The following is a 25,613-nucleotide window of genomic DNA, read 5'->3' on the forward strand; positions in this document are numbered from 1 at the left end:
GAAGAGTTGTCAAGTTGAAGTACCCTTTGCATTCATCACAAAAAAACAGTAGTAATGCTTTTCTTCAAAATTATAAGTTGGTGTCTTTAGTTCTTTCTTAAAATTTCCCAAATTTTTAAACCCTCTGCATTAAATTTTTGAATTTATATTTTCAAATGGTATATTTGAATTGTGGAACTGTTTCCTGTTATTTAAACCCCTTATTAAACAGTACTTGATTGCATATGTATATGTATATGTATATGTATATGTATATGTATATGTATATGTATATGTATATGTATATGTATATGTATATGTATATCATACACTGATCTTCCCTTCTATGTTCATGTAATAATTTTGCATTTGTTTAGCAAATTTTGTGTTGATTTTTCCTGGAGTGAGAAGAAGTGTTTGTCTCAGTGACTGGGGAAAACCAGGCAGGCTGCAACTTAGAAGAAACATTTTAATGCAAGGAAATCTTCAGAATATTGAAAACAAGAGATTATACTGTCCTTTAGATGGAAGCATTCAGTAGGTTTCTAGGCAGTTTTTTAAAACAGATTTGTTTAATCAAAACAGATTCAAATAGACTGAAACCATTTCTCTTAGTAAACATGAGTGAACAATCTGCATGAAATTGGATTTGTATTATGAAACTGTTGCAGGGATAATCAGCCAAGTTGTTTTAGCTATATCCCCCACAGAAACAGCTCCTTTGGCCTAGGAACATCAGTAATATCCCTGGAGCTTTCCTCATGTTACCAAGGGAATTCAGTCTTACTTTGATCTCATTTTTCCCTTTAGAAATTACATTGAGCAAGTGCTCCTTGGCTGATGTGTGCTAATTTCCTTAAACTGCTGTCCAGTCATTCACATCAGTTTTTACAATTGAGCCAAAGAAGCTCAGCACAAAAGTATGTCTGCTGTGTGGAAAGTATTTGCACAGTAACTGTGCAAAAGAAAGGAAATCAAAGGTAATGGATATAATACTGGCATAAGGAATTTAGAAGGTAGATTGCTTCTAGTTTCACATTTGCATTCAAATTGCTTATAACCAAAACCACCTCATTTTTATTGCCAGCAATTTAGAAGCAAAGTTTGTAATGACTGCTCTAAAAATTTAAGGTGTTTCTGGGCAAAGTGAATACCATAAGATTCGAGTAGTAAAGCTTTATGAACATATTTCCAACAGAATCATCTGTGTCATCTTGTTCCTGTAGCTGTATACAATATGTAGATACAAACACTCACTTGTTTCCTGGTCTTACTGTGGGAACATGGTTGTGGCTTGGGGTGTTTTGGTACAAAAGCTCCAGCTAGCATGACCTTTTAACACAAGGAATTTTTGTTTCATTAGTCCATGTAGAGATAGACCTTCCCTTCTATTTCATACGTTTTGTTAAGGTGGAAGTTTGACTACTTTGCCAGCATCTTTTGTGTGACTGTTCTGTATGCCTTGTACAACATAAATAAGCAAAGCAAAGCAGTGGCACTCAGAACTTGGTACTGTAAAAATGTGTGCATATGATTTATTTGTAGTTTTTCCCTATGGTGAAAATAAATCCACATGCTTTAGCATCATGCAACTTACATTCAAATATCTATATAAATGTTGATCAAATTGTATTTCTAATAATTTTATAGGGCTAAAGAGACACTGTTAGTCTTTCATGTGCTCTCCTGGTGGTTGACTTAACTCAGATTCAATGATAAGCATGGTCTTGCTGCCTCAGTACACCAGATTCCTCTGCTAGGTGTAGCAAAGGCAAGTAGTAGACATCTGTGTAGTAGTAAACAGTCACAGAGACCCTTTCTATTCAGCGTGTGACTGCTCAGTCTATTCAGGAGTGCTTAAAATGTGATTTACCTCTTCCTGAGAGATGTATGCTCCTGGCGTACTGAATTGCATTCCAGTCATCACAGACTGTTCTAACTAGCTAGTTCACAACTGTAATTGGGATTGCAGATTGGGCTTGTCTTCCTGTCCTTCACGGGATTTCCCCTTGCTGGAGAAGGAAACTCGCTCGTCAAAGGCTATTTTATCCATATCTTTGATGTGTAACATAATAATGTAAACATTAAAAAAGTGAAACAACTAGGGGCAGTTCTCAAGATGCACTGATGTGATAGCTGCTTCTAGAGTGACATAATTCAGTAAAGGAATGACCAGCTTTTAAAAATTAATTTTAACTTTTAAAACAACATTTGTTGTAAAGTTAGACAATTTTCTCAAAACCTGTCCAAATGCAGGAGTTTCTCTTTGAAAGATTTCACAATTTCAGTGAGACTATTTATCATGGCTGAAGTTGTCAGTGCCAAATCTTTGCTTCAGTTTACTATTTGTTCTAGATTCAGTGTATGGAGACTTAGACTAGGAACATGAAATCTGTTAAAAGTTTGCACCTTTTTCTCCCTTGAAACTTGATATGGAAGAGGCTCTGTTTAAGTTTCCTAAGGAAGAACTTGTATTAGTTAGTCTAGCTTGTTAGTCTCTGTGGTAATATAGAAGTGCTGACCACCTGCTAGTGCCATGGTATGTATTTACTGCAGTTAGAAACCCCTGCTCTCCTCTGCACATAAGGGAGGTGTGGGCTGTATTTGCTGCTGCTATCTGCAGACTCAATGCAAAGAACGAGTGCTGCCGTGTCAGTGAAGGGAAACCATGGCCTGAGGATTTGCTGTATGGGCCTCCATGCTTTAGTGGTTTCTGTCAGTGCTAAAACCTGCTTCTGTTACAAAGAAAATAATTAATTTCAAAAAAAGAATTTTTCCCCAATGAATTTCAGCCACTGAAAGTCTTGTTGAATGATCAAATTTCTTGAAAACTCATTTCAGACAAGAAAACCAGTTTGGCAGTGGTTTGATTTACAAGTAAGTATGTTCCTGCTGTCTGTTTCAAAGTGAGGAATGTTGGCACATTTCTGTAGTTCTCTGTTGCCTGGATTAGCTTTGCAGAAAAAGGACAGGCTTTCTTAGTCACCAAGTGTGAGCATTTCCCCTCTTTTTAGTGAGCAGATAGAAAGCTTTGTGTTGAGGGTAACTTTTTTTGCCTTTGGCACATATTCACAAGCAGTCACCTGTCACTGTTATGAGAGGTAGTCAACAAAAGATGGAAAATGCCTTTGACTAGACATGCACTGAATACTTAATCAGAATATGTCCAAACTGCATAGGAAACACACTCCAGGTGAATCTCCTCTGCAAGAAAGTAACTGGTAGTGTAGAAAAGTCTATTGGGAAACAAAGCATGGAAGAGAATTGCTTTGCTCTGGCTTTTTTCTTCACCCCATTGTTCTACTTCCCTGCCTTGCAGGAGCACTGGTCTTTGAGTGAGTTTTTTCTCATTGCCACACAGTGTGCACATGTGACAAGCTTATTTGAAAGGGGAAGGGGGGGGAGGTTTCAAATGCACAGGTGAAGGTGAGTTGCCTGATTGTAGCTGAATGTTCTGTTCCTCAGTTGGTGGTAGCTGATACCAGGAAGAGATGTGGGAAGCACCTCTCAAAAGGATTTCTATCAATTGAAGGTAGAGAGCACGTTATTTCTCTGGCTTTGGTGATGTTTCAGGGAAACTGGCAGGAGTTACTTTACTGCTGGAGACAGAAGCTTTATGTTTCAGTTGAGATTCCGTACTGACATAATTACATCTACAGAGGTAATAAACACTCATGTTCTCAGTGTAATGAGAATAGCTTCTACTGAAATTTTCCAAGCTTGTGCTATATCTAGGCTTACAAAAAAACAACAAAAAAAAACCCAAAGAAACAACAACAACAACAAACCACAACCAAAAAACCAACAGAATACTTTGCATTGGAGATGTTTGAAAACACTCACATCCTGCCATGTTTGCTGTTTCTGCTTCCTTCCTATCCCAAAGTTAGCCATACTTGCCAGCCTTTAGCTGGTTCACTCAGAAAGAAAAAACCTGTAGAGTTAAATACAGAAGAAAATGTGGTTTCCAGTGTTCTGAAGGCTTTTTGCTAGGCTTTCAAAATCAAAACAGTTGAGCAGAGCTGTTATGGGGCATACAGAAAATACATTTTAATGCAATTGAATGTTCTATTCCTTCATATTTTATCAAAATAAAACTTCACTACCACTTGTTTTCTTTCTTCCAGTCCATGGCTAGTCCTTTCTTTGCTCTATCTCCATGAGTCTCCTGGTGGTAACATTTCACATTTGTCCCCAATGTGCTTTGCAAGAATAACCCAATCTCACTAGGTCCGTAATTAGTTTATAGGAGGGGAAAAAAGCTTTTATCTAATAAGAAAAAAATGGGATAGCTGAGCCAGAAACTGTGTTCAAAGATAAATTATTTAAAGCTGAAGAAGGAGAGCTGAATGGAGAATGTTGTGATGAAATGTAGTTCTTCAAGATAAAGACATCTAGAAAGGAGCTTGTTTCAGACTCTGAAAGGAATGGCTTGGAGTTTCATGGTTAAATGGTATATACCACTCACTTCCTGCTAGCTGACTTAAAGTGATGAAATAGTTTGGGTTTTAAAACTATGAAAACATAGCAGGTTTTGCAAACAACTTTCCAGTGCCAGGAAATGGGATCTGGAATTGTGATGAGGAACTAAGATATCAAATTCACTTGCCAAAGTAAATCAACTCTGTGCCCCAAGTTAGTCAATAAGTATAAATGTGCAGGACTCTTTCCATCCTAGTATTTTATGAACTGGAAATCACTGGATAATTTGAAAAAACACAGGCATTGAAAGATATTACAGGAAGACAGTGTGTGTCATGTCCTTTGAAGGGCACGGAACCACCCCTGGGCAGGACAGATCAGCATTTACTTGAAAGATTTGTCTCTTAATCTTATTTAATTTTTGTTGCCACCCAAACAATGGATCTTTGAAGAAGTGGATGCCCATCCTTAACTGGAAATATATAGTCAGTGATATTAGAGTATAAACGAGATTTAAAAATTTTTCTGACCAACTTCAAGCAGCTGGCATAACCCAGAAGGCATTTAAAGTGCAGATTTATACCTGTGTATCTTCGTGATTCAAATTAACCTGTTAAATATGTGCAGCCTCTATCTGCTGGCTGTGAGATAGGTTTGGTTTGCTGTGGTAGTTTCATGATGTAACCTTTACTGTAAATGAGGAATATTTGGTGACCACATTTCTTTAAGTGGAATTCAAAAGAAAAGCAGGCCAAATCCATCACCAAAGCCTTTCCGGTATTAATGAGCAAGAACTGTAGAACGTATAATTACATATTATTAATAACATCCTTATTAATAATTTATTTATCCGGGTGAGTGCAGGGAGATTTCAGTCACTCATTGTGTTAGATGTTGTGTAACAGTAGGACAGTCTGTGCTCAAGTAGTCTTACAATGTAAATAGTTTGGTTTATATCACGTGGGTAACATTTAACTGTAAAAATATGAAAATAGAGGAAGTGATTGCAACTTTGTTTAAGTTCAAGTAACAGACTTTATAAATATAAACTAAAACTAATGAATGCAAATGAATTGTTCTTTTCTCTAATTGTTGGCATTCCCCATATCCCAGGGACTTGTGAAATTCATGGTTCTGGTATTCCAAAAAGATAGTGGCCAGGAATACACTCACGTGTTTTGTGATTTTCTTTAAATTCATGTTTAAAAAAAGTTTCTTAAGTATGTTTTCCTAAGAAAACTCCTCATGGAGTGTGATGGAGAGGATCTATATCCCATTCATGCGACATTTTACTGTTTGAAAATTTACTCTCCCTCTGTTCTGTTGTTGGTAGAGTCTGGCCTCTTTTAAAAGCATGGCAAATCCAATATTTTTCTAAATGAGACAGTAGAAATTAACCCAAGTGAAATCCTGTCTACTCTGTTTCATCATAACACATGATGAAATTGTACATTGAAGTTATTTTTTCCATTCTGTGGAAAAAAAATGAACCAAAACCAAAAATTAAAATGGCATGGAGAAGAAGTTATTTTGGATGACTGCTCCTTGCGTGGTGAGTTTCCCCACTCGTGCCAAGCTACCTGACAGCCCCAGAGACAGAATGGGCATTGACAGGAAATTTATGCAAAGACACAGAGGGAAAACACTCTTTTACAGTGGGTCACAAGGCCTGTTCAGGAAGGAAAGATCCTTTGTTAGTGTCACCCTCACATTTCTTAGCCTGGGCTGTAGAAAACATAAAAGAAGTCTTGGTCTGCACTGGTGTAACTGTGAATTCAGCTCTAAAGGAAGAGCCAAGTGTCCTGTGAGGGCCTGACATGCAGCACGGCCTCGAGGCCTCGGAGCTGTGAGGGGACAGCTACCTGTTACCTGGCAGACCTGAGGCCATGTGAAGTTGTATACAAGCTCTGTGCTAGCTAAACAGCAAAGAAGTAACATGAGGGCATGATGGTTTATAAGACAAAATTTAATTTCCTGGTATAAACAAGGGCTGCAAGAGCTCATAGTTCAGGGTTGGTGATGACTTCACGAGCTGCTGTCGGAGTCAGTGAATTTGGGTCAGGAGAGGAGTTAGGATCACGTTTGTTCCCTGCAGAAGTGGTGCAAGGCTGTGTGGCCGGGGCTGCTGCAATGAGCTGCTCGTGCCTGTGCTGTGCTGCTCTGACCTCGCCTGGCTCTGTTTGTGCTCACCCTGCGTCAGCCCCTCCGGCCCTAAACACGTGCCAGACAAACTGAAAGGCCAGAACATTTCGGGCTTTATTCATGGCAGTAGGAAACACAACCAGCCTTTCATGAAAAACTTGACTTAATGCATTTCTATTGAACGTTTGTCAGTTTTTGTTATCCTCCTATGTGTACAGTGTTGGGTTTTAAAAGATAGGGAGATCAGAATAGACACTCAGGATATGTCTTGTCCAGAAAGACAACTTCAAGTTTTTTAGGACTCAGGAGAAGCAGGTTAGAAACAAACGAAAACATCCTGCTGATCCAAACCTCCAACCTGTGGGGTCAGATACTGCCTCTCTAGGGCTTGAGCTTTCACATGGTTGTGAGTAGATCTTCTGTCCAGCCCCCATTTTGGTTTTTGCCTTTTGGAATTAAAACCACAGACTCACTTTCTTATTCAAAAAGACAATTAAGGCCTAGGACAGAAAAAAAAAACAACATTCAGAACATAGGGTTACCTGGTCTTTGGCACTCAACTTTGTCATGACAAAAGGAAAAGTCTCTTGAGAGGTAGAGTTGGAAAGAGTCTGTGTGGACACTGATGTAAATACCAAACTTTTGTTAGATTTCAAGAACAATTCAGCTATGTAGTCAAGAAGATAAGTTTATATTTAAAATAGTAAAAAAGCAAGCAGAATTACTGGTCTTTGTTCTATTCAAAACCACAATTCCCAATGTGCTTACTTCCTGCTTATGCATCTCAGCATCAGGTTTTCTCCTGGAGCAATCTGCCATGGAAAACATCTGCCTTTCTTTCTCTTCAGCATCCACCTTGTTGTCCTCTAAATTATGATTATTTTTTTGAAACAGAGATTGAGAAGGGAAGAGTCTTCAGTTTCTCCTTTTGCTCACTGCCTCAATAAATTAGGTCCCTCTTCTAAAGTTGCAAAATAGTGTGTCAGTCTCAAATATCACACCATATGTATGGAAAGAGTTGTAATTTTACTGTTTCAAATTATGGGAACATGCCATTAGAAGCAAAGATTTTCAATTCACCAGCAATAATGTACTCTTTGGCAGTCTTGAAGTAAGTTTTTGAAGTGAATCCTGGGGCTCTGCTCAGGGCTGACTTCCCAGAATGGTTCAACACCTGCAACATGATGCTAATACAGTTTTCTATCAAATGGTACTCCTTGCTTCTTCAGTAAATGTTTTCTGGGTGTCTGCCTCTCTAGTCTGCAGTATGTTCATGACCATCTTCTCTTCAGTCTGTTTCATTCCTTCAGAGAAATAGAATCACAGAACTTGTATCAGCCTCAGTTTTCTCATAGTTCTCACTTCAGAGAGATTTCCACTTCTCTTTTGAATGCCAGTAATCTTCTCTTTTCTGTGAGCACCAGTGCCACAGCATTGTCTCCTCCTCCTGTGGTTTGGCCTCCAAAGCACTGCCCTGTGAGGAACAATCCCTTTTGTTGTCTGCTTGTGGTAGGGGCTTCCTCTGTGCTCTTTCCATTGGTGATGATAATTGCTGCCACAGGAAGAGCTTAAGTCCATACAGCCACCTCCAGGTAAAATGCCTGGGGGTGTATATGTGTGTGTGTGTCTGTCTGTCTGTCTGTGACAGCTGCTCCAGATGGAATTCAGAACACCCATAATAAACAGTTTACAGAAACAGACAGTGGGAAATACTAGGTATTTCTCTGAAATTTTAGCATTGCAGCCAGAGCTGATACCTTTGCCTACTTGGTCTGTAAAGCCCAAAATGTCATTTCAGGACAAAGAACTCAACTTTCATCCTATTCTGTCAAAGTTTAGTGATCAGGGAATGGAAGCCTGCCTTGTGCCAGGCAACAGCACACAGAGGCAGCTGTGAAAGAAGCCTTTCAGCAGCTCCTGCAAGTGCTGCACTCTGTGCTGCCCCAGAGAGCCCTGGGGAGGCTGAGCACAGGAGGAGCATGTGAACATCATCTCTGGGGACGTTAATCTGGGACAAGGGGTTGGGTGCTCCAGTCCCTCCTCAAGTTTCCTCCCTGTTTTATGTACCCATAAGCTGTGGTGCTGCTGAGTGTAAGGCAGATCCCACTGAAGCCCCAGCTGGCTGCTGGGGAGCTGTCCTGATGTGTGGGTGTATCCATACCCTCCCTCTTGGGCAGAGAACTGAATCTGGCTTGCATGTTGGAACTTGCATATTAAGCACTAATACTTTTCACAGCTCAGTTTTTTCTTTGGGACTCTTATTTTTTCCCCAAAATAAAGTACCCACTGATATTACTTTTGGTATGGACAAGGCTGAATGAGGGTTATGAAAACCATTTTAAAGTCAGAAGTTTATGGTAAGCACAGGGCCAGCCAATGCAGTCTGGAATCTGAGGACACCACAGTTTTAGGTTTGATACTCATGTAAACATTTGAGACATTGCTAGAAAGTCCAAAGTATATTTGTAAATCATTGTGAAATCTGTCCATTCATGATTTAAGCCAAACTAGAAAAAAAATTATTACTCTGTGTTGATTATTATGATCATTTACAGAATAAAAAGTACTGTGATAAGCCTATTGCATCTATAAATGTATTAGAAGCCTTCATCAAATTAAGTCTTGCTGGAAATAGTAAAGATCCAAAGTTTTTTAACATTAATTATCCTGCTTGGACTTGGTCTTCCTCAGCAATCAGCACTCCTGTGCAAAAGAACAGTGTTTGTCTGCAAGGAATGTGTGAAGGAAGGAGCATTTACTCTTGCCCCGGCTTGAGCAACTGGAGAAAGGTGTATATATAACTGAGGGCATTATATTACAGTGCACACTGAAGTAGAAGCAGTTACAGTCATTAACTTCTGCTCAAAAACTGAAGGCTCAGGTTAAAAGATCTGTCAGTTTTAGCCTTGGTAGCTGTTCTACTTTCACAAATAAAAGGTGGAATTTCAAAAAGGATTTTGAAATAATTTGCTTTGTTTCTCAGGATAGAAGAATGACTAGCTTCTCATTTGCAACAATTTCTGCCTGGAGGTTAGTGCTTTGATTTGAGCTTTGAAGCAATCCAATCAATATGTCAACAAAACTCTTGGCCCTCTTTCAGCAATACTTGTAACTAATGCACTGTCAACTCTTGTCAGCCCAAGTCCTGGAAAAGAATTTCTGGCTAACTGCTTCTTCCTTTGTAAATTGGATGGCTGCCTGCACATTCATGTGGAGCCATAGCACAATATTTGCTATTGTTCTCTGACTTTGTTTTTATTTTTAATTTCTCAGTCTCATAAATCAGCGTTGTTTCCTCAGTTTATATTTTGTCCTGTTCCAATAGGCTTAGCATTTTAAGTTGTTGACACATTATATAGCCTCCATAAAGTGGGAAGCATATTCTGGGTCTAACACAATCCCAGTTTCCTTGCTGCTCTTTCACATTGAAGTAAATGGCCATTTACTTTATTCTGCACCTATAAATGACACCATGAACACAAGACAGTGGAACAAAAGATACAAAACTTGAGCTAAAGCTGAAAGAAGTGAGTTTGATTCAGTGTACTGTTGTCTGTCACTAGCAGCAGAGAAAAATAATACCCAGATACCTGTATTTATTCCGTGGTTTTAGAACACAGAAGGTGTGCATGTCTGAGTTACCTCTGGGGACCCCTTAGAACTTGTCATACACAAACAGAAACACAGAATGCTTTGGTTCTTCCTCCATCCCCATCACTGCTACAGCTCCCTGTACTCCATACTCTCACTGTGGAAAGACCCTTGTAATCTGTATCAGGTCTTTAAAACTGTATCATCCCATGTGAAGCATTTGCCAGAACAAACTAATTAATTATCTTCAAGGAAACAAAGCATCCTGATTTGCAGCATCAACCAGACACCAGAATACAAAATCTCATCAACCAGACACCAGAATACAAAATCTAATACTGTCTGAAGCTGTTTCTTTAACTTGTTACTCCAGTAGCACCTGTCTCACTGTATTTCTTTTAATCTAGTTTGTTGCTCCTCATGCTACTTTGAAGAACATTAATGCTGCTAATATTCTTGTCCTTATGTAGGTTCAGGTTAATAAAGATGTTGTGATCTGTCTTAGCTTTGGCCAGAGTAGTTTAGCTTTTATAAACTAAATGGTGACGACGAATCAACTTGCTGATTTCAACATAAATACTTGCTGATTTCAACATAAATAACTTCCCTGAAATCATACTTCAAGCAACATACATGATTATCTTCTGCTGTTTTTCATTTTAACAGTAGACTTTTATTTCAAAGTGTAGTAGTCTGGATTTGCCCTGATTTCTTATCCTGGTAGATAACAGTGAACAGCAGAAACAAACAGCTACGAAGTAAAACATTGATAGCCAGAAAGGTTGATTGCACTTTATTAATTTATTATTAGATGAAATTGCAAAACCAGTGTAGGGACAGTGTAAGTCTAGACTAAAGTCCCTGAAGTTATTAATTTCTTCTACCTTGTGGTCTGGAAATTTAGGAATACTAGGAACAGTGCAATGAGCCAGAAAAAAGACTGGCTTGATTGAAGAGTGTAGGAAATTCCTAGACTGATTTTTCTAACTCAGCCCTGGTAAAGGTCAGAGCAGGCAGCCTGCACTGCACTGGTTGTGGTGGATTAGAGCAGCTGCTTGCTGCTCTTACAGCCACAGTGCTCAGTTCAGATTGAAACCACACAGTAATCTTTTTAGGGGTTTGGAAGCTTTGAACCAGTGCTGAAAGCCCAGTGTGACAGGAATAATGTGGTCCTTATAGACTGAAAATGCCTAGGTCAAACACAAAGCTGGGGCAAGGCTGGGTCTCCTTGAGGTTGTACCTGCTTGTACTCCAGTAGGTCTGGCCCACAGCATCGCACGTGTAACTTCCATGCAGATGACACCTAATAGCAGAAGGGTTTTTTCTTAACCCTGTATCCTGCTAGTACTTGTTCCTGAATCACTCCTACGCTTGGCAAGTGTGGTGCTGAGGAGCCTCATCAGTGAGGAGGGCAGTGAGGATGTGGCTGTGGGGCAGGACCATCTCGGGGAACTGTGTGGAATTCAGCCTGTCTTCCCATCTGGCAAAACACTGAACCAAACGTCTTCAGGTGAGAGGAGGAATCCTGCTGAAGTCCACAGTGCCACACGGGACAGAACTGACGCCAAGCTGCTGCTCAGGGTGGGGCTTTAAGCACCTTCATCCCCAGCAGGCAGCAGGTAGGGTCAGGTGTTAGTCCTGCAGCTCACCACCTGCCCTGTGCCTGCGCTCCGCCGCTCCAAGGAGGAATGGATCTGAAATTTGTCACTGCTTTGGTTGTTCTAGCACTCATGGTTAGTCAGACATCTGAGAGTAAGTAAAACTGTGCTTTATCTATTTCTGTACTTTAATCTCTTAAAGAAAAAAAGACCTTAAGTGTGCCTACCTGGAACAGTGACTGCTTGAGCCTTTGCAGCTCTCCACAGGACCAGAGGTGATAGCTTAAAGGTCTGTGCTGCTTTTCTTCAAAAAGTCAAACTTGGGTTTCTTAACTGCACAGAGCAATTGGAATTTTCAGTGGAGTCAGGGCCTCAGCTGAGAATTTCCTCTGCAAACCTCATGTTTCTATAACAGGTGTGAGCATGTTGTAACTCTGAGAAGTGGCTTAAGCAATGAAAAGCCATGTGAGCTATTTGTCATAGGAAACATTATCAAGAAGATTTCAGCTGCTGAAGGTGTCAGACCTTTAAAACACTGTTTTCCTGAGGGAACACCTAACAAAATGTCAGTATTTGTTTAAAGGGATCTCTCAAGTTCAGGTGTAAATTCCTCCTTTACAAGCCTCCCAAAGGAAATGTGTTTAGCAAATCACTTGGTCTTTTTCCTTTAAAGTAAAATTGCCCTAGGTGGCAGAGGTTTCAAAAACCTTTTTATAACAAACTTCAAGTAACAGATTTCTCTCAGCAGAAAAGCAGTGTTACATGCAACTTTGCTCTGTGCAGTAAGATTCAGATGCAAGATTCAGTGCAGCAGGGATTCAGGAGATCTAATAACACTTAAAAATTAAACCTAACCTGAATCTTAAAAGTTTAAAAAGAAAATTAAAAATTAAAAAACTTTAAAAGCTTTCAAAGCCAACTAGGCAATGCTGTGCTTGAAATATTGCTTTTTCTTTGCAATTTTTTACTGTACAATAGACTGTGTTCACAGGGAAGGCAACTCACATTCTGGAGCACGTTCTTCAGGATGATCCTTTCTCAGGCTCTACTGGCTTCAGTAGGAATAGGAATTGTGGAATTCCTTGAAGATTCAGGCAACACATGGACAAAATCTGCTTTAGAAATTTATCCTGTTAAAATGGCCACTGCACCCACTGGCACAGGAAGGCTCTGCAAGTGCTTTTGGTTTTGATATATGATCTGACCAGTCAGCAAGGTCTTGCACAACAGAACTGACACATGCACAGGTCAAAGTAAAGGTTCTCTTAGAATTATGTTCTTTTACACTGAACCACCTGACACAAGGGAAATGCCTTTACCACCCAACTCTCCTCGTCCAGACACGCTCCATACTTGAGTACAATACTCAAATGGCAGAACCCACAATAAAAATGAGCAGAATTTCAGGTGGCTGGCTGGGTTACAGGCACACCTTACCTGAGTTGAACCAGATTTGGCTTAACCCTACCTAGGCTGACACCTCTTAAGCTGGCCATTATGCAGCCATCTATTTCAGGGTGACAGTAGACATACAAGTAAGATCTGGGCTGGTACATGTAAGTTTGCAGAAGTTTCCTTTGCTTGTGAATGTGAATTGGCAGCTGTTGACAGAGGCCAGGAAAGCCATTTGTTGTCCAAAATCACACCTAGCTACAGGTTTAAACATAGCCCAGCCACACAAGGCCAGAAAATAAGATCAAGGACAAGATTCTGTAGAATGTGAAAATTGTAATTTTACTTTAAAAATCCTGGTAATCTTCCATGATCACATCTCAGTGCCAAGGATTTACTGCCACACCTGCAGTGAAGGAGGCAGCACTGCATGAAATATGCAGCAGGCTGGACAATGGATCTTATTCCAAAGACAGTTGGTTTAAATTTCAATTTGAGAAGACAAAAGATTTTTTTTTCTGGAAGCTCCTACATGTATTTAATCCTGAAGACATGAAGGAAGAAATTGGTAATTCACATACAATAATAGCATCCAAATGCCAATTTTCAGCCTGCATTTCTTTGATGCTCTGTAATCCAAGCACCAAGGATGTTGTATGGAAACAGACAGTTTGCAAACTGATCATGATTTGATGGACAATAACCCATCCTAAAATCCTGGTCTACAGGAAATATCCATCTACCCATCTCCAGTCAGTTTTCCAGCTTTGAAAATGTCCATATTAACAACAGTCCTCACAGCAAAACGGGAGAAGCATCACTGCATAAGTTCATTTATGTTTATTCTTTATACAGTATGCTTTTTAGATTTATGTATTATTGTTTATAATGTGTTATATTAAACTATAAATGTTTTATATAGTTATAGCTTAGAATCCCTTCCAACTTTTTTTTAACTTTGTCTCAGAATTGTGCTTTAACTGTGTGTATTACCATGTCAGAATAGTAGGATACATTGGAACATTTCTAAGCATTCGACTTTCCCTCTCAAATCCAGCTATTAAGCAACCTCCTTGTTTTTACAGTCTGTGTCTATGCTGCATTTCCCAAGAATTCTAGCATCATGCTTTGTTCATCTGTCAATCAGGATCAGAGCCTTTGCATAATGAAATAGTTATTGACTTGCTTTAGGTTAAGATGAAAAGACCTGCCTTGAGGTGCTGAACTCTTAAAATACCCTCAAGTTTGTTTTAAATGAGAGAAACACCTTCTGGCAGCTTTATGAAATGAGTGCTAAATAAGCTGCCTTACAGTAGTTAACATTAAGTGTAGGTGATACGACATAAATCTACCTCCGAGGGCAGAGCCTGGATTCTGTGTTCATAAGCCAACAACATGGGACTAAGTGCTGAAACTCATCTGTGGAAATGGCTGTATAGATACCAGAGCATATCAATACACGCCATGTTCTGACTAAGCAAGATGTTAATACAGTTAATCAGTGAAAAGTTGTGTGGGTTTTCTTTTCCGATACAAAGCCTGCTTTGTAACCACAAAAGAATTCCATTAGGAAACAGGAATGCCTGCTGCTACTAGCACAGGTGTGCCAAACTTATGCAATGTGTGCAGAGCTGCAACCATTCAGGGTGAACTTGTGGCACAATTAGCAGCAGGTCTCACATTTCAGCATAGAAAAAGAAAGTGCCTCAGATTTATGGATCTCACCATGCAAGAGAAGCATTCCCTCAGACCACACAAAGTGTTGGGGGAATCCATTCTGCTTAATGACATCACCCATATTTGCTGGGCTCCCTTAATTTGTGTAAATTCAAGAACTGTGCTGGTTTTCTTGGTTACATAGAAGAACAAGTGCAGCATGGCCTTTCACTCAAGAAGTCCAGTTGACACAGGTGATCTGCCAGCAGTACTGACAGGAGGATTCAGAAGGGACCACCAAAGGCCTGGTCAAAACCTGCTCAAAACACCAACTGCTGGAGTGAAACTGGTGAAGAAAAGAGCTGCACAAGTCCTGCCTGAGTCAGCTGGGTTGGGTCTAGAGCGGAGGGAAACAGAGAAAGGAAGGAAAAATGCCTTCCCTACTGTTCTCATTTAAAGCACAGCTTTTCTTTATCATATTTAGTCAAAAGAGACTAAAATGAAATCAACAGTTAAGTGCAGGCACAGGAGTTGGGAGCACAATGGCTCCACCACTCACCATCTAATTCCATGGGGCATCAACTCCTCTTTTTTCCTCCATCTGGCCCTCCTTCATGAGGCAAAGACATGCCCTGCCAAGTTAACTTCTCTATGGAGGAGGCTGGCAGAACCACTGACTGCCACGTCTCCCCTTACCTGTGCCCTGCCCCCTGCCCAGTCCCACCTGCCTAAAACTGCAGAGAGAGCACCACGAGAGCCTGGCAAGCTCCACTGTGTGCCACAGGAGGGCACTTCACCAGGCACAACAGTTCTGCTAAAACACTTGGCAAATCTAGGAATATCAGCTTGAAACTGAAGAAGAACAGAGAAGTACTTTGTGGCCCCAGAACCTGAGCATGCACCAATAACTCTTTTCAGTATTTTTTACCTGAACCCTAGACAACCAGCTTTCTCTGGCTGATTAACATGTGGCTCTCAAATTTAAGAATGACAATTAAAAAAAGTAGAGCAGAAGGGTAAGACAAGATTCTATAGACTAAGTTTGATAGCAGATATGGAAATGGAAAAAGAAAGTTTAGGCAGTCAAAGAGATTTGACAGTGATCAGCTAAAATGTAAAAGATATAATGGACAGTACTCAAGGAGGTCTTATTCCATGAAAGGTGTTTCTTCCACTGTGCTCCATTCCCAAGTACTCCATCCACTTCAACTCAGAATGGTTTGCTTTGGAAGGGACCTTAAAAATCATTCAGTTCCAACGCCTTCTGTCCTGTGCAGGGACAACTTTCACCTTTTTATTATCCTTTCCTTTCCTTTCCTTTCCTTTCCTTTCCTTTCCTTTCCTTTCCTTTCCTTTCCTTTCCTTTCCTTTCCTTTCCTTTCCTTTCCTTTCCTTTCCTTTCCTTTCCTTTCCTTTCCTTTCCTTTCCTTTCCTTTCCTTTCCTTTCCTTTCCTTTCCTTTCCTTTCCTTTCCTTTCCTTTCCTTTCCTTTCCTTTCCTTTCCTTTCCTTTCCTTTCCTTTCCTTTCCTTTCCTTTCCTTTCCTTTCCTTTCCTTTCCTTTCCTTTCCTTTCCTTTCCTTTCCTTTCCTTTCCTTTCCTTTCCTTTCCTTTCCTTTCCTTTCCTTTCCTTTCCTTTCCTTTCCTTTCCTTTCCTTTCCTTTCCTTTCCTTTCCTTTCCTTTCCTTTCCTTTCCTTTCCTTTCCTTTCCTTTCCTTTCCTTTCCTTTCCTTTCCTTTCCTTTCCTTTCCTTTCCTTTCCTTTCCTTTCCTTTCCTTTCCTTTCCTTTCCTTTCCTTTCCTTTCCTTTCCTTTCCTTTCCTTTCCTTTCCTTTCCTTTCCTTTCCTTTCCTTTCCTTTCCTTTCCTTTCCTTTCCTTTCCTTTCCTTTCCTTTCCTTTCCTTTCCTTTCCTTTCCTTTCCTTTCCTTTCCTTTCCTTTCCTTTCCTTTCCTTTCCTTTTTAAAATCTTTTTCTGCACGTGGTAAATAACTTTGAAAACATCAGGTCACTCCCTGGAGAGAGGTCCCAGGGAAGAAATACCAAAATAGATAATATCACTTGCTGAAGTAGATAATATCACTTCCCTTCTATCTGAAGATCCACCACTAAGCTTAGTCCTTTCAGCAGTTCCTTTAGCTTTAAGTGTCTCAGTGTCAGACAACACGTCTAAATAATTTTTGGATAAGCTACTGTGTATTTCTTACTGTGTCACTGAGCAATATAGACAAATTAAATCAGCAGCACCGAAAAACTCCTATTGACGGATACATGGCTCAAAAAAGGCCATGTCAACATTTGTGTGCAAAACCACAGTTCTTTCCTTTTAACCACTGGTTAGATCAATAATTACTAATAACCCTGACCTAATTGCTGAAACCACAAAAAAGCCACATGGCCCTGGGTTGGGCTGAAATTATTAGCTTTGTTTAGGATTACCTCCTAATTTCTTCCCACTTGCAGGATTAGAATGAAGTTATAGTAACAATGGAGCTGCAGGATGGCTCAGTGCTCCATGAGACCAGCACCAGTTCTCCTGGGCTCTGGGGAATTACAGGATTTCCTTGCCTTACTGCTCTCATACTTCAGACAGATGAAAAAAAATCACTTTTAAAACGGACTTCCATGTAAGAAGTGCCAGTTCTTGTCACTGTAATCAGAAGGTTGCTGGTGACACTTTCATATTCTCAGACATATTTTCCATATTGTAGTTGCGTTTTCATACACATAACAAAATTGTAAAAAAAATTAATTAATTGTGACAGCTTCTTTTTCCTCAAAAAACCAGAGCACATCAGAATTCCTTGAGGAATACATACATATGAAAGCAAGAAAGCCTCCTTAGGCACATATCTCTAATAAAAATGTACTAGCAGGATCTCAATGTCAATAAGAAATGCTCTTGCCTCTTTAGCACCACTCATTTACATCTTATGCAGAATTTCAGCCTGTTTTCTGCTGGGGCATCCCGCAGTTTCACAGGCAGCCCCTGTGCTCACGCTGAGGGGCACAGCTTTTGTACAGCTGCATGGGTTGGATGACAGAGGCATCCAGTGCTCCAGGTCAAAGACTGACTGAGCAGTGGGTGATTGAATTTGCTCTAAAATGGCAACTCTGGTCATGTGAGTGGTGTCTTAGTAATTTGCAGTTATAAACAAGTTGCTAAAGGACGCAATTCCTGTTGGTTAAGTTTTTGCAAAAGGGCAGTCAGTCAGAAGTGGCAAGTGAGACACACAGAAGCCCACCTGGATGCATCAGGAATTTTGTTTTGTTTTCCTTGTTTGAGCCTGTGTATGCTTTTCCTCACAAAGCTATAAAAGTACATCAATACTAATTTAATAATTTTCAGTTATAAAGTGTACAAATGGCTAACATGGTGCTATATAGTGCACTGTAAAGTGCAATACTGATAGCTCAGATCAGGGTATCAAAGCAAGGGATGATTTCAAGTACATAAAATAGGTTGAGGGCAAGAGGTAGTAGCCAAGCATCAGCAAAACCAACTGAGGAATAGTTCAGGGGACAGCTGGCTCTCCCTAAAACCTCCTGTAATATTCAGCCATTCCACAGAAGCTGGTAGTACTGGTCTTGCCAAGTATTATAGATTACTTGACCCCAAAGAAGTACCAGAGTAGACCTCTCCAAAAAGCACAGCTGGCAACATTAGACAGAGTTTAAAATATAATTACTCTTCCTTAAGTTTTTATCTGACTGAATCCTTCTATCAGGAGCTGACTAGCAACCACAAAAGTTTATACTTTAGTTTTACCAACTCCATTTGAGGACAAAAAAAAATTAAACTTAGTGGTGCTCAGTGTGCTGAATTTCCACCTGTGAACACCAATTAACTTGCTTCACAAGAACTATGCTGTTGAAGAGAGAAAAACAAAGCACAATTGGGAAATAACACAGGTAGCACTCAACACTTAATTAGTCCTTCTGCACCATATGATTATTTATAGCCCTCTTCTTTGGGTTGCTGAGGAGACAACTGCTGAGCCAGCTTCTGTTTTTCCACCTCCCTTCTGACTTTGAAATCCCAGGGCCTGTCATCAACCCCACAAGTACAAACCCCCCGTAAGCAGCAGTGGGCAGTGCGAGTGCTCCATTGCTGGCTGCTCAAGCTCACTGCTACAGCTGTGCCAGCATCTGTTATTCCAGCACTCAGCAAGCATTCTTGTAAGAAGAAGAGTACACAATCGTCTTGCTTACAGGAAAATTTTTAAACAGACTTATCTCCTGCTTACAGAAGATGAAATTGATTCTCTGTCTTTTTTTTCTGGCTTGTAACTCTTGCATTCAAGGCTAAATGACTACTTAGGGAAAGCATGGATAGAAAAATGAAAAACATGGTAGAAAAATGAAAACAAATAGGAAGAAAACTTTTCCCACTTCTCCCAGATTAGTTCAAGGTCTGGGACCAAGGGGTCCTTGCTGTGCTCATTTTGAATCATAGGTTTAATCCTGAGACCTTCATCCTAGCTAAATCCCCGAGCAATATAGCTTTGCTTGTCCTTGAGCTAGTAGAGGAAATCCCTTTTAGAAGATCTATTTCTCTGATAGCACAGAAGAAAATTAAGCCCCAAAATGTTAGTATTTGTCTTAAAAAATAAAAACCCATATAGATCTGCTTTATAAAGTTCAGTGACTTTTTAATTTCAAGATGTTATTAGCAAATAGAAAAGAAACTGCAGGAGATAATTCCATAGTGGAGACACAATCAACCATGGGAGCCCTTTGGGTAAAAGAAAACATAAAGCCAGAGAGCTTCAAAAAGACAACAAAAGATAATGGGCCTGATTTGACCTAAAAAGGCAGAGCTTTTAAATTATACTCCTGACACTTCCTGTGTTGGTAATGTTGGAAGAAAAAAATAAATCTTTTAAAATTACTTTTATATTACTGTAACAAACCTTTACATATGTGTGCACAAGGAGGGGTAAAGGAAACTGTTATTTAAACCACCAATCTCTTGTGGGAGAAATGGAGAGGACAGTGTCTCACTGCAAAAGCTGTGAAGATAACCAGCCCCTGGCAGCAGCCCGTGAGCGTGGGGAGCAAACAGGAGCATCGGGGTGGCTGCAGGTGCAGGGCTCAGGGACATGTGCTCAGGGCTGGCTCACTGCTGTGCTGCAGCTGAGGGCTATTAGAGCTTTTAGGAATGGACAGGGAGCTGGCCTTTATGCAAGAGAGCAGCAGGAATGCATGGACTCTGCCTGGGGATGGAGGATGGCTGGCTGGGAGGTTGCAGGTCAGGATTAGAGGGCAGACCAATAGAGATGGTGTGATAGTGTGGGGGTCTGCTATAGACCTCATGACCAGGAAGAAGAAGCTGAGGCCTTCTTCAAACAGCTAGAAAAATCCTCAAATTTACAGGTCTTAGTCTTCATGGTGGACTTTACCCATGTTGATACCTGCTGGAAGGGCAATACAACAGTGCTGAAGCAATCCACAAGCTTTAATGTGCATTGGTGGCATCTTCCATGACAAGCAATCAAGGAACTGGCACAGAAAAGCACTCAAGATACAAAATACTTGCAAACAGAGCATTCTTAGTCAGGGGTATGAAATCAGAGGCTGCACTGTCAAAAGTGTCCATAAAGTGGTGGAATATGGGATTCTAGGAGAAGGGAGCAGGGCAAAAAGCAAGATCATGGCCCTGGATTTAATAAGAACTGATTTATAACCTCTTCAGAACTTTGGAAGAATCCCATGGAGTGTGATCCTGGATAGAAGAGAGGTCAAGCAGGGCTGGCTGATGTTCCAGGGTCACCCCCTCCAAGCATAGAAAGGTCTGGCCTGACAAATAGAAACCCAAAGAATGTGTTAAGGGGCTTGGCTGGATGTGATTAGAGCTTTTAACTGCACCAGAACCTAAAACCAATGTGTGGGACACGGGGTGGAAGCAGGGCCAGGTGACCCAAGTGGAGTATAGAGTTGTCTGATCATGCAGGAATGAGGTTAGGAAAGACAAAGACAAGGCTGAGCTGAAGTTGAATCTGTTGAGGGATATGATACATGACAAAATGTTCCACAAGTATATAAATAACAAAAGAAAGAGGAGTGAACATGAAAACCCACTACTAAACTGGATGGAGTTACTGGTGCCAAATTACATGGATAAGGCTGAGGCATCCAACACTTTCTTTGTCTTACTCTTTACCATGCAAACTAGGCAAACAAACATGAATCTCAGGTTCCTGGGACCAGAGGGAATGTTTGCAGCAAGAGTGATTTATTGTCAGTGGAGAAGAGCAGTTTTTAAAACTGAACATACATGAGGGCACAGGACAAATAGGATGGACCACAACCAGTGCTGAGGAAGCTAGTTGATGTCATTGTGAGGTCACTGTCAGGTGCCTTTGAACAATCATGGGAAGTAGAGAAGTTCCTGTAGATTGAAATAGAGCAAGTATGGCCCTTATCTTCAAGAAGTGCAAAAAGGAAGATTCAGAGAACTATAGACTTCTCAACCTCGTCTCAATTGCTGGGAAGATGATGAAGAAAATTATCTGAGAAAGAATTTCCCAAGATCTGAAAGGCAAGATAGTCATCAGGAGTGGTCAGCATGGATTTATGAAGGGAGACAATAGAGTTCAACACCTCCATTAAAGACGTGGATGATGGAACAGAATATGCCTGTGGCATGTTTGCAGATGATAACAAACTGGGAGCAGTAGCAGATGCACCACATGGTTTTGCTGACATAGAAATGGGCAGAGAGGAAACCCACGCAGTTCAACAAGAGGAAATGCTAAGCTCTGCACATGGGGAGGAATGATGGCAGGCTGGGGGCTGGTAGGGAACAGAAATAGAAATCTGATTGGTTTGTCTCTTGTTTCACAGGACCTCCAGGGCCTGATAGTAAGAGAAGGGGCGTGAACACTAGACTTCTTTGGTCACAGATTGGCTGCTTGTCTCATAAAATGGAATTAATTAAGCTAACCATATTATCAGAGGCTGGGAGCAGTGCTCAAGCAGCACCCAGTGACCAGATGGCCCTGCTTGAGCAGGGGGCTGGAGCAGATGACTTCCAGAGGTGCCTTCCAATCTCAACCCCTCTGTGATTCTATGCAGCCAAACTATGACTAACCCTCTTATATCTGTGTTGTTTCTAACATTGCTATTGCTCTTTTTAGCTTTGTTTCCTGGGGCCTTTGACTGTTGCACGAAAATTTCAGATGAAATTCCCAAAGGAATTCTTAGAAGAGTACAGAGATTTGACATCCAGGAAGCTCATGGCCCGTGTCACCTAGAGGCTATTATGTAAGAGATATTTTGTGTCCTTCACTGTGAAAGGGATACTACAAGTTAAAACCTATTAGGCAGCATTTAAATAAGTAGAATCTTGGAAAGCTAACACAAATTCAAAAAACATCGTATGTGATTTTAAAACTATCCTTCCTTGTGCTATTTACACTTAATTGTTAAAATTTAATTTTTTTTTTTCAATAATAATACTGAATATTATTCAGCCTTCATTGACACTTGCTTTATTTTCAGAAAGAAAAAAATTACTCATGCACTTTAGGACTTCTCTGCTTTTTCCAATTATTAATCCCCTAAAACCCTTGCCTAGACTCATTAAATCATCTTTACTTTTGTATAAAACTATACCTAATTTCTTTTTCTGGTACAATATCACAACATTTGGATTAAATTGGAGAATTTTCTAGACTTTTTGCATGATAATCATGACAGTCATAACAACAACAACACAGTAGTCTGCTTACTTGTTTGCCATAGAAATGTACTGCTTTGCACTGTGGTTCTTCTTGCAGTGGAATAGTAAAGCTTCTTTTCAGATTTTTGAATGTAAGTTTAATCATGTAAAACTTAGATCCTAATGTATTTGAAACCAGAAAAAAAACAAAACAAAACAAAGCAAAACAAAACAAAACAAAACAAAACAAAACAAAACAAAACAAAACAAAACAAAAAAAAACAAAAACAAAAACAAAAACAAAAACAAAAACAAAACAAAAAAAACCAAAAACAAAACATAAAATGTAATTTAAGATTAACTAAGTCTAACTTTGTGGTCTTCATAGGTGAATGATAATTATGATGATTTTTAAAAGCTAGGATTTTTAGTTTTCCTCTTTGAAACTGACAACCATTTTTTTCTCTGTTAGTCTCCACATGAAAGGCAAAAAGTTCTGTGTGAATCCATGGAATAGAAAAGTCAAAAAGATGATGAAGAAGATGAAGCAGAGGAACAAATTTCATGTTAGAAAGCAGAGAAGGACCAGAATTGCCAAACAGAGAGAACAGAAGCAGTAGCAAAATGAAGCAAGACCCATGATGAAGATACTGTGGCATACAGTATCTATGGACACTACAGTATCTATACAACAATACCGGCAAGCATACCAGATTTCACCAGTGATGGATGATTGTAGCATTAAAATTACTTTTCAAATCTCTATGTGCTAGAGAAAGTAGAGGCAGAAAACATCACCTGCACTCAGAAAGATGCTGATCAGATTATCAGACAAATTATAAGATGTTCCTGGTAATGTCTTGTAGCAAGTGCTCACTGTACCTCCTGGATCTTTTGGCAGACTTAAATCTTCCTCTCTCTCACCCTGCTTTTATGGCAACCTCCCCTGTGATTTGTTTTAACATGCTGTTCGTTTTCATTCCTCCATTTTTTCACTGTCCTATCCTTGGTCCTTATTCTTCCCTGTCTGCAATCATCATTCTCCTGTTGCCTGTTTACATTCTTCCAGTCATTAATCTTTCTTTTTTCTTCATCTTACTAAGTTTTATGAACACTTTTTCAGATACTTCCAGCTTGTTTGCCAAACCCATGTCTTTTACCTGTTCTAAACAAGCTGTGCTCCCAGCTGTTACTATCATGAAATATAATTTCAGTGATAATATCCGATTCTCTTCATAGGACTCAAAGTGTGGCATTCAGAGGTCTGCAATAAAGATAATCTCTAATGCTTTTGTTCATTCAGTTTTGTTCATTCAAATACTCAGATCCTTCAGATGAGTCATTCCTATTCTCTGCTGAATTTTTCATAATTAGGACGGAGGATTATGTCTTTCCCTCAATGCCTTTTTTCAAGGACTAGCAGTGATAACAGTCTGGCTACCCACTCCTCTCTTCCACTGTACAGCACTGCCTTGTCCTGTGCGGCACAGTCCGGATTTCCTCCCTCCTTCCTTGGAAACTCCAGAGTAATTTAGTATTTCCACAAAGACATCTCACCAACAGCACTTCTCACAGACACGTATACAGAAAGCAGCAAATGAGGGAGAAGAGAGGTCTTTAAAAGAGTAAGTGCCATATAATGCACACATCTCATGAGTCAAAAATACTTAATATAGAAACACTGCTTTTTCTCCTCTTCCCCCAGCAATTACTGGGTTTTTTTCAGTCACTGCATTTGACTTAAATGAGCTCCTCTGTTTCCTCTAGTGTTTGCTTTAAATTTTTTATGTAAAACTACCCTGCAAACATGGGAGAAAGCAAGGCCGGTGATAGGATATAGAAGCAGCTGCTGGTAGGTTCCCCAGATACGAAAGAAGATGAATAACCGCAGCAAGGTCATTAAGTATGCAGATGCAAATCTGCTGAAAGAAACTTGACACTCTAAAACAGATAAGAGAAACAATTACTGCTCTTATGAGCCAACTGCCTTCTGACAGGGATGAGGTGACTGATAAAACTCTTCTTCCAGGTTCTAGGGAATATTTTCTACAGCATGTACACTGGCATAGCTTTATCCTCTGCCTGCTGGAATAGCATGCAGGAAGCCTCCTGCTAGGAGCAGGAGCTGGGGCTGCCCTCTCTGACTCTGAACCTGCACAGAGAACCCTTCCTCCCAAGCTGTGCTTGGCACACTGCTGAGGCTGAGGATGTGACTCTGGCTAATGCAAGCTGAAGTGGCACATGCTTTCCACCATTTCATTTGCACTGCCTGGACACCACACACAGACAATTAGCTAATGGGTATCATACAGAATCCAATCCCCCTGGGCCCAGGTCATCAGAGCATCAGGAATGCAAAATTGCTGAAGCGCTTTACAATATGGTATCAGCGTATTACTCTTTCTGGCAGTTTTATTTTCTTCCTCATGTTCTGCTCCGCATTTCAGATTTTTGAACCTTCTTGCTTCTTTCAGATTTTTAGGTGGGATTATGATGGCATCTCAGCTCTGCAGAGCTGTGCTATCAATGCAACCAGTGACCTTTTGCATATATAGAGCAGACCCAGCATACTGACTAAAGCATGGACTGCACCCTAATTTCCAAGGCTGTGCTATGGGAGAGAGCATTTCACAGGATTAGAGTATGGAACAACCTTTCCTGGCTGGAAAGGAAGGGAAGTTTCAGGGAAGGGAAGTTTCAGGGAAGTTTCAGGGAAGGAAAGGGAAGTTTCAGGGAAGGGGAAGTTTCAGGGAAGGGGAAGGGGAAGGGGAAGGGGAAGGGGAAGGGGAAGGGGAAGGGGAAGGGGAAGGGGAAGGGGAAGGGGAAGGGGAAGGGGAAGGGGAAGGGGAAGGGGAAGGGGAAGGGGAAGGGGAAGGGGAAGGGGAAGGGGAAGGGGAAGGAAGGGACCCATGCTCGTTTAGATACAGGCTGCTGGGAAACTCCATGCACTCTGGGCTTGCAGACCTGTCCTCTGGCAGTTGTAGGATCACAGCACAGCAGCAGCTCTCTCTCTCATTTGGAAAGAAGTACAGGTACTAGGCAGTAACTAGGTTTTGTACTGCCAGCTTTTCTAACCTGCAAATCTTTGATTCTTATCAATTTAGCAATTCCTTCTTTGTATTTGAAATTAAAGACCCAACCAGATCTGCAACTCAAATGTTATTGAAATATTTGCA

The 25,613-nt window shown here is 40.4% G+C and overlaps 1 protein-coding gene and 1 long non-coding RNA gene across 2 annotated transcripts; one reads left to right on the top strand and one right to left on the bottom strand.

Annotated features, from left to right (window-relative positions):
• Positions 1 to 7,169: 7,169 nt before the first annotated feature.
• LOC130265304 (uncharacterized) lies at positions 7,170 to 13,905 on the bottom strand. Its single transcript, XR_008842586.1, has 2 exons — positions 11,960 to 13,905; positions 7,170 to 7,847 (listed from the first exon to the last, which is right to left on the bottom strand). It is a non-coding gene; the product is annotated as an uncharacterized LOC130265304 (long non-coding RNA).
• On the top strand, positions 11,721 to 23,735 carry CCL28 (C-C motif chemokine ligand 28). Its single transcript, XM_056514296.1, has 3 exons — positions 11,721 to 11,886; positions 21,914 to 22,040; positions 22,910 to 23,735. The coding sequence occupies exons 1-3, from the start codon at positions 11,823 to 11,825 to the stop codon at positions 23,055 to 23,057; spliced, it is 339 nt and encodes a 112-aa protein (XP_056370271.1). The 5' UTR covers positions 11,721 to 11,822; the 3' UTR covers positions 23,058 to 23,735.
• Positions 23,736 to 25,613: the final 1,878 nt, after the last annotated feature.

Source organism: Oenanthe melanoleuca, chromosome Z (genome assembly GCF_029582105.1).
Source record: "Oenanthe melanoleuca isolate GR-GAL-2019-014 chromosome Z, OMel1.0, whole genome shotgun sequence".
NCBI classification, from domain to species: domain Eukaryota; kingdom Metazoa; phylum Chordata; class Aves; order Passeriformes; family Muscicapidae; genus Oenanthe; species Oenanthe melanoleuca.

Bases quoted from the DNA above. Each gene is read 5' to 3' on its own strand.
- CCL28 (XM_056514296.1), top strand. From the start codon at position 11,823: ATGGATCTGAAATTTGTCACTGCTTTGGTTGTTCTAGCACTCATGGTT. The intron at 11,887-21,913 runs GTAAGTAAAACT...TGCTCTTTTTAG, and splicing joins GGTTAGTCAGACATCTGAGA to CTTTGTTTCCTGGGGCCTTT. The intron at 22,041-22,909 runs GTAAGAGATATT...TTTCTCTGTTAG, and splicing joins TGTCACCTAGAGGCTATTAT to TCTCCACATGAAAGGCAAAA.